This window comes from Echinops telfairi, unplaced genomic scaffold, assembly GCF_000313985.2.
Source record: "Echinops telfairi isolate 266 unplaced genomic scaffold, ASM31398v2 ScPeMD7_7468;HRSCAF=8506_0, whole genome shotgun sequence".
Lineage (NCBI taxonomy): Eukaryota > Metazoa > Chordata > Mammalia > Afrosoricida > Tenrecidae > Echinops > Echinops telfairi.
Window position 1 is genome coordinate 10,440,653 of NW_022111369.1, and position 13,078 is coordinate 10,453,730.

At 32.6% G+C, this 13,078-nt stretch overlaps 1 protein-coding gene across 1 annotated transcript in view; it reads left to right on the forward strand.

The window, feature by feature from the left end:
* Positions 1 to 13,078, forward strand: part of TBCK (TBC1 domain containing kinase) — a 187,524-nt gene that overhangs the window by 34,013 nt on the left and 140,433 nt on the right. Inside the window, exons 3-4 of the mRNA XM_004703452.2 lie at positions 3,992 to 4,106; positions 6,564 to 6,637. Coding sequence (XP_004703509.1) covers positions 3,992 to 4,106; positions 6,564 to 6,637 — 189 coding nt within the window. The remainder of the gene's footprint in view (positions 1 to 3,991; positions 4,107 to 6,563; positions 6,638 to 13,078) is intronic.

Here is a 13,078-nt window from a genome sequence, read left to right on the forward strand (position 1 = left end):
ATCTCAGAAAACAAGCTCCTTATCTAATTATTTGTTGTTAAAAATCTCAGAATATTTTTTTTTACTTTTAAAAGTGTATTCTCTCCTGTGTGCTTATTTATCAATGTATACTTAAATGTTAGACCTAGGAATCTTTAATGCTACAATTATAAAAAATGAAATTTGGGTTAAGAATTTGGCATTTCACCCTTTATACAGCTGGATTTGTTTTAAAAACTTTCTTGAAAGCACAGTCAACTGTGTTTATTCGAAATCGTTCCCTTTTATACATATCCTACTTGCTCAAGACTGACTCCTGCGACATATTAATATAAGAGAAAATATTTGCTAAAGAAATATAGTTTGAAGATCCCCTTAACTAGAAATTTTTGTAAACAATAATTTTATTTTTTTACAAAATTTATAGCGAAAATAAAATTATTGCTTTAAAAATATATTAGTGAGAATCAAAACTACCCAATATTTGAAGGGGAAACTGTAGTTAGAGAGAAACAGAAATTTCCATGAAGAGAAAAGAACAAAACCAGCCAACCCTAAGTGAAACAACAAACCCTTCTTTACAGAGGAAATTGAGATAATGCTTTTTTTCCTTTTTGTAATAACAGAATTCTTGTAATTCTCCATAATCAACACAGCATCTATTGACCAACTAGAAGAGAAGAACTCCTAGACATTACACAATGCAATGTATTTTCATAGATTAAAAGCCATGTTCATAAGAAGTCAAACAAAATTCATCTGGAGAATTGTTCAATATACACCAATAAATTAAGAATTCCAAATAAAAGATACAGAGATTTAGAGGAAATAATCAGTAGCCGAATTAACTTTTCTTCATATTAAGGTAGCATGTGAATCTTCAAACTCAAAATGACACTTAATGTTGACTTAAGAGCCCTGGTGGTATAGTAGTTATTTGCTGAACTGCAATCAAAAAGTTGTAAGTTCGAAACCACCAGCTGCTCCTAGGGAGAAAGACAGGATTTTCTAGTCCCATAAACAATCATAGTCTAGAAAAATCAAAGGGGACAGTTTTATTCCACCCTACCAGGTCACTATGAGTCGGCATTGATTTGATGGCAGTGAATGAGAATGCTGACTTTAAGTTTTTATCACTAGCTTTAGTGGTTGGTGCATTGTGGGAAACACAATGGAAGTCTGGAAAGCCAAGGCTCCTGTGCAGGAAACCTTCCTGTTCGTAGGTTGGTGTTGTGTCCCACTCATATTCTCCTAAGTAAAAGTTATTCCGCATGATATCCACCCATAATAATGACAAATTTAAGGTGCTCTTTGCAAACACATGGTCACTGACTACACACTTAAAGTCAACTGCTTGAAGGTTATCTGCCGAAGGTTGTGAGCCATCTAAAACAACCCGACCCTGTGTCTGTCCCACTCTGAGTAGGACCCACTCCCTTCTGGTAAGGATAATGGATTGTTCCCCTGAAGGTGAGCCCAAAGATGTCTAAGGGCAAGCCAACTCTGAGGACAAAGTTTAGGCTGCAGTCTTGATTCTAAAGTCCACCCATCTTGTTACTTATGTGCCTTCCTATCACATATATACCTTTAGTGCCTGCCCTTCCAATTGCACGTATAACCCCTATCTCGTCTCCCTCCCTCCCTTGCATGCTTTCCTTTTTCTTATTTCTCTTTAATTTACCCTTCAATTACACAACCACCCCTTGGACCCATTCTGTGAGGCTGGTCCCCGTAGTGCATAAATTTGAATATTAGATACATGATGTATGCTAATAGCTATAATCCTATCACAGACAGCTTTGCAATTAAAGATAGATCTTGAAATGTCCTTTTAAACTATGAATGTGCCATAGATTGATTTGATTGTGGCATTCCCAGCATAATAAGCCTTTTCTCCATTCATGTAATGGTAGTTGACTTTACTTTGAGAAGGCAGCTCAGCTTCTGTCGAATTTTGAGTGCCTTCTGACCAGAGGGGCTCATATTCTGCCAACATTTCTGGTAATGTTCTGCTTCTAGTTCATTAGGCCTTCAGTATCTGACAATGTTTTCATGCTCTGCATAATGTTTCAGTTTCTTAAGTCTTATGAAGTGAATAGCTCATACCTTCTTTGTCTTCAGTCTGAAATTGACCAAACATGTAATCAAGATGCTCTGATAATAATTGGTGATTTGAATGCATTCCAGTGTTTTCCTGGAAACAAAGAAGGAGCAGTAGTTGGAAAATAAGGTTATGGTGATAGAAATGAAGCTGTGATTTCACGTGATAGATTTTTAACAATTTTTCCCGTGTCCCGCGGTGTTTTAAAAAGGTCCCGATTTTTGGAAAGAATGCACGACAAGCTAGGGTATACGGTTTTCCGCTACCACGTGGCTATTTTGCCAGGATATGAGTTTTATCAATGGTGTCCCACTTTACCAATGTTAAAATCTGGTCATCTTAAAATAGATCTATTTCCCCATCCTCATATATAAATATACTTAAATATGTACATTCCTTTATTTAGACCTCTATAAATGCCCTTTGCCTCCTAGCTCTTTCCTCTATTTCCTTTGACTTTCCTCTTGTCCCACTATCATGTTCAGCCTTCATTTGGGTTTCAGTAATTCCTCAAAAACTCATTCTTTTCCCGAGGAGCTGAGACATTATCTTTTGACTGCTAAGGGCTTAGTGAATATGTTTACATAATAATAGCAGCATTAAGAGATAATAATATTAATTATTCATCATCTTCAAAAGTTTTGAAGTCTTCTCATATTTCCTTCTCTGCTTAGTTGAATTTTAATTCTTATCCAGTATTATAATCCTTGTATTTTAATGAGTAAATTTGGACGACTTCCATTTAATATAATTTTGGGGGTACATCTGAATTAAAATTCAACATATATGCTATTGATTACTTTTGGTTTTGTTTTTAGTTTTCCTTTTAATCTATCTATTCGTGAATTGGTTTTATTATTCAATTTATCCCTACTAGTGACTTGTTATTTATGCTTCTTTAAATGTTACTTGTTACTAATTATTAATTTAATTTAAAATATTTTAAATTATGCATAAATATGAGATCTATGTAAAATGTTAATATTGGTGTTTGAAATCAGGCTGTGTTTGAATGAATCTTATTTTTCTGTATATTATTCCTACTTTTTTACATTGATGATTTTTTATTAAAAAATTAGAGGGCAGGAAAGCTAGGGATGGAGAAAGAGCAAACCTGAATATTTGGAAGATTACTCAGAGAGAATATGATTAGAATTAAGGAAAAATATTTGATGATTCATAAACTACTCCTCAATTTTTATCTATTGTTATGGAGATAAACATATATTTATACACAAAATATATCATAGCTTTATCAAGGGCTTAAATATTTTATCATGAGCACAATAGATGGTTTTCCTTGACTACTTCTGTCATATCTAATCAAGCCTTGTTACATCAGGTCAGTTAAACCCTTTGTAAGTAATACAGATCTCTGAATCATGCCAGCACTCGTGCTTGGATCCTAACCTAAAAGTAGTAGTTCAAACACATCCAAGTGCCAGAAAGAAATTCCTGTCAATTTGCTTCCATAAAGATTACAGCCAAAAAAACAACTACCCTGTGGAGCATTAGCAACTACCCCTTGACAATGGGGGTTATCATGAGTCAGAATCGACTCCATAATAACTTGTTTTATTGTTATTGTTGTTTGTTTGAATAAATAATGCATATCACCACAATTCAAGTCCCTGCCTGATGAAAAACAAATGCTGCTGTTAGAATAGCTCAAGGAACTATAAGATCTTTGCCAGAACAATTCAATTGCAGTAAAAATATTGTACTAGTGGATTTTTCTAAAAAGTATAGATATTAATTTCTATGATATAAGAGCCCTAACTGTATATAGTTCTTTTTAAACTGGATATAGTTCTTTTTATTTGATTATTTGTCCTCATTGCATTCCTTAAAACAGGTTCCATATCTGCTTTATAACTGATCTCTGACTTTAATTTTTTAATTTTTTTTTAGCTATTCTAAGGTTTTGTGCATAGCATTTGAAGTACTCCAGGGCTTGAAGTATATGAACAAACATGGTATAGTACATCGTGCACTGTCTCCTCATAATATTCTTTTGGACCAAAAGGTAAGTGTCAAGTAGTATGAAAAATAAATTTTTGTTCATTATTAAAGGATGAATGCTACTTATATAAGCACTATTTATTTCATTAGAGGGGCCAGACATTGGTAAGATGTGTAAAGATTTCCTTAAGGAGAAGACTCATAATGAAAGTGATAGCCTGGTTAGAAAGATAGAAACATCGTAAATTGGGTAAATCCCTTGTTTATCACATAGATTTCTTTTTCTCCAAGACTTATTTTCAAAATTACTGTTTATTTCCTTCACACACTCATTTTTTCCTTGCTTCTCAATCTTCACCTTTTAAAATTTCCTTTAATATCAAACTTCTCTGATGATATCTGTAGAATATTATTCTTAGAAGCATAACTTCATTATTTATTCCCTTTATTGCCCTTTGCTCCTTTTTCCATTGATATTTATTAATCAACTATGAATACCTAGCTTCCTTGGAGTGCACTGCTTTACTAGAAATCTTATGGTGGATTAATAAGAAACTAAGCAATTATTTAAATAGAATTAAGAATATTTTCTATAATAATTATAGTTTGATTTCTTTTAGTACGTGTGTAAAACATTTTGGGGGAATTTATTTCCTGGAAATTATTTTCTGTTTCAGTGATTTTTTTTTCTGACTCTATTCTAGACTTTGAATACTGCTATTTTGTGATGTTAGAAATCATAAAAGAGAAAATAATACTTAATTTCAGATTTATAGCAAGAGAATGGCATTGCCATAGCTAATCTAAGTTATTTTAAAATGTAAGTAGCCTGTAAGATGGAAAAATAAAGTTTGGGGATGGAAAAAGCAAACAAATTTTAGATTGATTAAAATTCTAAAGATATAATTATATAAAAGGGCAAAAGTTTTAAAGGCTAGTAAAGTTAATTTTTGTCTATTATTAAGAAATTCACATTATGATAATTATCATTATTTTCAACATACAAAATTATTGGAAATTTAGAAGACTCGCCAAAATAGTGATCATTTTTGAACCAATCTTTTCAGGTTAAGAATTTTCCTGTTGGGGTAAACTATTGCATTAGGAATTAACTTGAAATTTCCTTTAAAAAAAACCCCCACAAATTTACCTGTGGAGATTACCGCAAAATTGTGTAAAGATTTCTCTGCAATTCCACCCCATAAAAAGGAGAACATTTGTGCTTTATCAAAAAACTTTGGGTAATATAAATAACCATATTTTGAAAAAAATGTGATTTTTTATTTTGACATAAATATATACATGCATATGCAGACACCATAGATATACATGCATACATACACCACACAGATATACGTGTGTGTGTGTGTGTGTGTGTGTCTGTGTGTGTGTGTGTTATTTATCCACATGTCCTCTATCTGGGCTTTTCCATATTTCTAACCCTTCCTCCAAAGAATTTTCTGCTCTCTTCTACTTACACCATGTCAAAACAAAAGTTTTGGCATCCCCGAGGGACTCAAGCTATATATTTATGACATTTTCTTTGAGTTGGGGAAGCTGACAGGAGTCTGAAGGAACAAGATCAGTGTTTAGGGTGAATAGCCAAGGCTTCCCAATGAAAAGTCTTACAAGACAGCCTTTGCTACCCTCAAAGTATGGGCAGTTACATTGTCGTGATGGAAAAAGAAACTCTCTGTGTGCAACTTTCCTGGCCCTTTTCTCAGCAATACAGTTTTGAGTTTTCCTAAAAAGTCTAGTAACACCCCAGGATTATCCTATGTCCCATGAGAAAATCTATCAAGATAACCCCCAAAGAGTAAACTTCTGAACTGAGGTTTCTGCCTTGACTTTAACTGACCTTTGAAAGAAACTGTTTTTATTGGGTCAAAGACATTAACAAAAAGCACCCATGGAGGAGACTAAGTTAACTGTATTATTGACAGAACTTATCTGACTCTATCTACTGATCACAGAGGTGTATTTAAGCACATTTTGTTTGGAATAAGTTTCTCTATGCATGAACTGAAACCCAAATAACAATATGGTTTAATCTCATATTGACAGAGAGAGAGAGCAAGTCCTAGTAGCACAATGGCTAAGCACTTCACTGCCAACCAGAGGTTCAGCCCCACTTGCAGCTCTGAGGGGAGAAAGACCTGGGATTGGCTCACGTATATATTACAGTATAGGACCCACTGTGAGGACAGTTCCACTTTGGCTCATATATAATGTTATTATGAGTCTGAATCAACTGGCTAGCACACAGCAATGATGTATATATATGTATATCCAGATATGTATAGTTATAGATGTGTATATCTATATGTATACACACATATACAGTAATATTGAAGGTGGAACTGAATTTAAACATTGGCATATAGTTCGTGATATAAAACTATGGTAAATTAAAACACAATTTCTTAGTGTTTGTATAATGGTATTCATTCTTATATACAATGATACTTTATCTTTCCAGTAATATTAAGATATTTCATATTGCTTTATCTATTTTTTGTAGGGGCATATTAAATTGGCTAAATTTGGACTTTATCACATGACAGGTCATGGTGATGATGTTGATTTTCCAATAGGGTAAGCACATAAGTATATGTTTTCTTTTATTCTGAGTTCAGTCTTTAATTTATTATTCTTGGAAATAATGTATGTTTATGGCACTTGATAAGTAATGTATAATAATTTAAAAAGTAGTGTATGTGTGTGCATCAAGAAACAGAAAAATCACTTCTCACATTATGTTTTTACTATTCTACTTACTTGCTTTTTCACATTATTCTGCTTGTTATTTCTGAGTTTAATTTCCGATTCTCTGAGGCCTAATGATATTTTAAGACTTAAGATGGCTTATAGTAGATATCAATGTTAATGGTTTATAGTAGATATCATTGTTAATGAAGTTCATTCCTTACCTGTAAATCTATTAAGTAAATCTAAATTTAAGTTGCACAAAGGGGTGGGGAGAATTCATTTGATCACTTACAATATTGGAATTCTAGGTGTAAGTTGGATTTCAAGAAAAGAACAGTTTATTTCACTGTTTACCCTGAAGGATGCCTTTGAGATAGATATTTTTTTTGGCAACATTTGTTATGTGCTTCTTTTTTAAGCATCTTGATAATATAGATGTTTGTGTATGTATGTTTCCTTTTTATATAATTTAGATGGTTTGACGTGTTGAATACAGAGATAATGATATGAAATGTAACCCCCCTGCCTAATTCACAAGAAAAAAACCCCACTAAAATGATAATAATAATAATAATACAATGAATTCTTATATACTATATACACAAGATTTCCTTAATAGTAATCTCTCTTGCTTTAATTTTCTATCCCCTTTAACCCTCTGTGACTATGTGTATGTGTATATAAATACAATTCTTTTTTGAATCTTATATAAGAATAATAAGCATACAGAGTTACTCTTTATCCCTAAATATTTCAATTTTTTCTAAAATAAAGAAATTTTGTATATAGCAAAGTACAATTATAAAAAAATAGAAAGTCAACATTGATATAATACTGTGTATTATCTAACCTATGGTTGTGTGTGTGTATGTGTATATGTATATATATATATATAAAATCTGTTCCATTATTCTTTTTAATAGCAAGTATTGTTCTTTGTGCTTTCTAAAATCAGTTTTATCACACCACTACTGAGGATTGTGGTATGGAGTCATGGAGTTTTAGGCTGCTTTGTTGGACAGCAGCTATGAAGGAGCCCTGGTGATGTAGTGGTTTCATGGTTAGATGCAATCCACATTGTTGGCAGTTCAAAACCACTAGCAGCTTTATGGAAGAAAGACTGAACTTTCTACTCCCGTGAACAGTTATAGTCTTGGAAATCCACAGGAGGTTGCTATGACTCAGCATTGACTAATGGCAGGGAGTTGAGGGCAGTAAGCAGTATCACCTAAAGACTGAAGATATACACAAGCAAAGCCACATTTGTAAATTACTCTCTTTGTAACTTAGAATGTAGATTTCTTATATAAACTTTTCATTAGCAAAGATATAATAAATCTTCTACTATTCCCTTTATTCATTCATGTATTTGTTGAACAATTTCTCTTCTAGGTACAAGATAAGTGAAGTGAATAAGATAGGTTTCTTAAAAACATTATATAATGTGAAAATTTTGTTTTTATGCCCTATTTAATGTGCATAAATTCATAATCTTACACTTTTAGCTGTCAAAAATCTGTACTCATAAGCAACAAATAATTCTTTTTGCAAGCATAATTGAGGTTTTACAGAGAGAGTTTATAGTTTCTTAATTGTTTAAAGTTTCCTTTTGAATATAATAAGAATAACTTCATAGTAAATATCTAACATCTTTGTCATGTATGATAATTGTCTTTTGAAGTGCTACTGCTGCTTTTTTGTCTACATCAAGTTGTTTTAGAGACAACTGTAAAAGCCCAGTGCCAACAAAAATTCCATGCACTTACCACTGTTGGACAAAATTACTTTGTTTCCAACCTCTACTTTAGGTTTTAGTGTGGAATAGAAGCAGTGATTTTTCTTAAGGCACCTCATGTAGACTGCAGAAGTACACTCAGATTTAAAATGCCCAGATGGAGCTGGGCTTGTTTTACCATTTGGTCTGGCTTCCTTTGAAATCTTAGACCCAAAGGATCTTACCAGAAAGTACCAAAGAGCAAATTATGAAACATTAGCCAGGAAAAATAAAGCGATCAAACAGCTAAGCCTTGAAAGAAAATATTTATACCAGAAGAAGCTTGCAGTTGATTCAAAAGATAAATATTGAGGGAAAACAAAGTAAAATGTTAACATCTGTTCAAACGATTGTAGAGTTAGAAATTACGCATTCATTTCAATTGGCTGGTAGTTTAGTGCCTAGTTGAAACATCGAACATACTGAAGATTCCTTATCAGAAAATTCCTTCATCAGTCGTATGCACAGCAAGTTGTAGTAATTGTCTTAAAGGGTTAAATATACTAAAAGAGAGAGACTTCTTAAAAAGGATTGTTTACATTCAAGAACAATTTTAAGGTTTACTCTTTTCATTCATTTTATCCTTGATTTAAAAGAAACTAGAATTTTGGAGCAAGATTATCAGCCTGAATTTTTGATAAAATAATTTTAGAAGATAATATTGCTTGTATTTCACTAACCATACTATCATTTTTAATTTAGACACATATATAATAAAATTAATAATTTCTCTTATATGCATCTTGATAATATTAATGGTAAAAAACCATGTTGTATTTTTGTCACATTTCTATAAAACACATATTTTATGTATTCACTATTACCAGTTTGTGAGGTAGTCATTATTATTCCCTGATTTTCATATGAAGAAATCCAAAGTGCATACGTAATACATATTAGAACTGGAATTAGAACAAACAAGTCTAGTACTTTTTCTACTAGATTCCAGCTGTATCTAGATATTTCACACATTCATGAAAGAGGAAAGCAGTATGCTTCTCTTAGTAAATTGACATAATGGGAATTTAAATACAAGAGAACATTTATAAATGATATTGATAATCATTATTATTTTAAAATGACAAAGGAATAAAAAATATTTTTTCATATAACTTTTTCATCAGTCATTCCCTGACTAAATTGGCTTATATATCATAGATACATCAAAAGCACTAGTAACAAAGTGTAAGTATATGACCTCCAAAAAGAAAAGAGAGAAAGAAGAAGAAAATAGAGTGAAATTGAGTGCCTACTTTAGCTGTTATATATAGTTAAAGACATTTTGATTACAGTCATTATTGGAGGATGGCATAGGAGTTATCTTCTATTGAATAATTACATATTTTGTATCACTAAAAGGAAGGAAAAAGGGCTATGTGCATATAATAATAAGCGCAGTATTATATTTATTTATTTCACTTTTCTTCAAAATCTGTTTTTGTTTAAAATAAATTTAGCAATTACCAATATGTCTGATTCTTACATACTATATAAGTTTTAAAGTAGATTCAATCATTTCTTTAGGAAATTTATAGGGCAGATATAGTAGGTATTCTTTATAGGAATCATTCTTTTTCGATATTTAACCAAAATATACTATACTGAGTATATCTCATGTCTAGGTTGCATTGGTAGTTGTTGAGAAGTTATAAAAATAAATAAGATAACTATTCTGAAGGTGGTTTTCTGTTATTAGATGTTTGATCTATTTGTCTGTTAAATATTATACAGTATATAAAATAGGAGATGTATGTATCATGATATTGTATATTATATAAAATATAGATAGAACGGATAAAATTAATGACTTATAGTTATTAGAGAACAATATTAATGATAGAGATAAGCTGTAATGTCCCTAAGAGACGAGAATATTTTCTCTTTTTTTTTGGTAAGGGCAAGTGGGGAGGAGGTGGGGAGGGAGGAGGGTACTGATTGCAATGAATGGCACATAGCCACACACCCCCATCCAGGGGGAAGACCAACAGAAACCAGAGGGGAAGGAGACAGTGGTCAGTGTGAGATTTGAAAATAATAACAATTTATAATCTATCAAGGGGCCACGAGGGTTGGGGGTGGGGGGAGGATGAAGGGGGGGGGAAGGAGCTGATTCCAAGGGCTCAATGGAAAGTAAATGTCTAGAAAAGAATTATGGAATATATGTACTAATATGTCGGATACAATTGATGTATGGATTCTAACAAGAGTTGTAAGAGCCCCCAATAAAATGATCTAAAAGAGAGAAAAGAGAAGTGAAGAGAATATTTTCATCTCAACAGAAGACGTAAGATTTGATGAAATTATTCATAAGATGAATTGGCCAGAAAATTTATGTTAGAAGTTTATCGCAGTTTACTGAATGTACTCTTTATGCGTTCTCTATCTTTTTATGAATTTAGGAGACAGCAGATAATAGAAGAGGTTTTGTCTGTTGAGAATTTTTTTTATATATAATAGTATGCTTCTCCTTATAGTTACCATTGACTTTTCCTGAGGTCGTGGAAACAAAAGGAGCCATGGTGGTGGCTGCTGCGTAAGCATTGGACTACTCACTGAAAACTCAGTGGTTCAAAACCACAAGCCACCCCAACGGAGAAAGAGGACGTTGGCTGCACCCATGGAGAGTGATAAAGCCTCATAAATCTATATTGAGTTGCTATGTGTCAGAATTAACTTGATGGCAGTGGGCTTTTACTTAAAGCTTTTATCTTTCATGAAATATATTAGAATTAACCTACCATATATCAAATTCTCATAATGGCTATAGCCCAAATATAATAAAGTATTAAGAGAAGAGAACATTTTTAAACAAAAAAGTTAAAAAGTTAACCTAATCAGGAGAAAAGGGAGAAAATTCAAATGTACAGAGAAAAAGAAATCTTAGTAAATCTATAAGATTCTTTTGCTTAACTCTGCAAATTTGATGTGGACAAGAGGACTATTTCCTTAATCTTTTCTTATCCAGACTTATGGATGATTTGGAAGCAAATTATAAATTACCATCAATAGCTCCTAAAGAACTTTTCTATCCATATAAACCAAATATAGAAATACTGAAAAGTTGCTTCCCCTCAGAGAAATACTGGGCCTGACATTCATAGACAAATTCTACAAAAGAAATAATGGTTAAGTTTGTTATCATCTAAATTAAAATGATACATATTTCAGGATGGTTTAATAGAATACTGTTAGCTTCTTTTTTAATAATTCAAAATAACATTATTCATAAGACCTGTTATATTAAAATCTAAATACAATTTTAGCTTAAGATTTTACTATTAAAAATGTTAAATAAAATACTTTTAGGCCACTAACATATTACAAGACACTGCCGGGTGTGCTTTATTCTAGCAGTGTATAGCCAGTTTAGAAAATCTTAATATAATATAAAAAGATAGCCTATCATGAGTGAAAAACCATAAGATCATCTCTGGAGGTATTCAAAGTATTTTGATATATTCAGTATTAAGATATCTGTGTTAAAAATGTTTAATAAAAAAGACCAACTTAATATTTCTTTAACATAATTTTTAAAATACTAACCTATCTGTATCTGTTTGTCGTTAAGTAAAATCTCAACCCCGAAGTTAACAGGTTCAAAAGAAGGTTGTTGTTGGTACTAATAAATTCAGTTAGGCAAGAAAAATAAAAGCTTGAGGAAATGGCGTGGGGGCCACACCTACCATATCTAGCTACATAAAGGAGGAGAACTCAATCCCATATCTGCCAAAGGATGACTCCTGTCAGCAAGACAGACATGCCTCTACTCTCCAACTTCCTTTCCTGGATTCTGACACCAACCGTACCTAATAATGCACTCTACTGTTTGGGTTCACTAGTCTATTGCAGTGGCCACACAATCCTTACAGACAATACTCAAGATGATGGGGTTTAGTAGGGAAGTTAACAGATTGCCATAGATCAGGATAAGAAACATTAAGGTTATAGTCCTCTTGTCTACAGCCATGTCAGCAGGCATGTCTCTGGTTCTACCTTTCTTTCTGGTCCTCAACCTGTTGTGCATGCAGCTTGGCCTCTGCCCTGCTCAGGCAAGTGCCAATATATCTTGAAGTACAGGCTGTCTGTGATAGAACAATATCTATATACATACAAAGATATACAGTCTAATTCAACTATTATTCAAATTTATGCACCAACCACTAAGGCCAATAATGAAGAAATTGAAGAATTTTACCAAATGCTACCAAAGTCTTTAGTCTCAAATTGATCGAATAGGCAAACAAGATACATTGATAATAACTGACCATTAGTCCTCAAGTAATCTCCTTGCTTTACAACACTTCCAAGAGGTCTTGTGTAGCAGACTTACCCAAAGCACCTACTCTTGTGATCTCTTGATTACTGCTTGCTTGACCATTGATAGTGGATCCAACCAAGAAGAAATCCTTGACAATTTTTTTCTCCATTTATCGTGATGTTACCTCTTGATCTAGTTGTGAGGATTTTTGTTTTCTTTAATATTGAATTGTAATCCATACTGAAGGCTGTAATCCTTGATCTTCATCAACAAGTGCTTCAAGCCCTCCTCACTT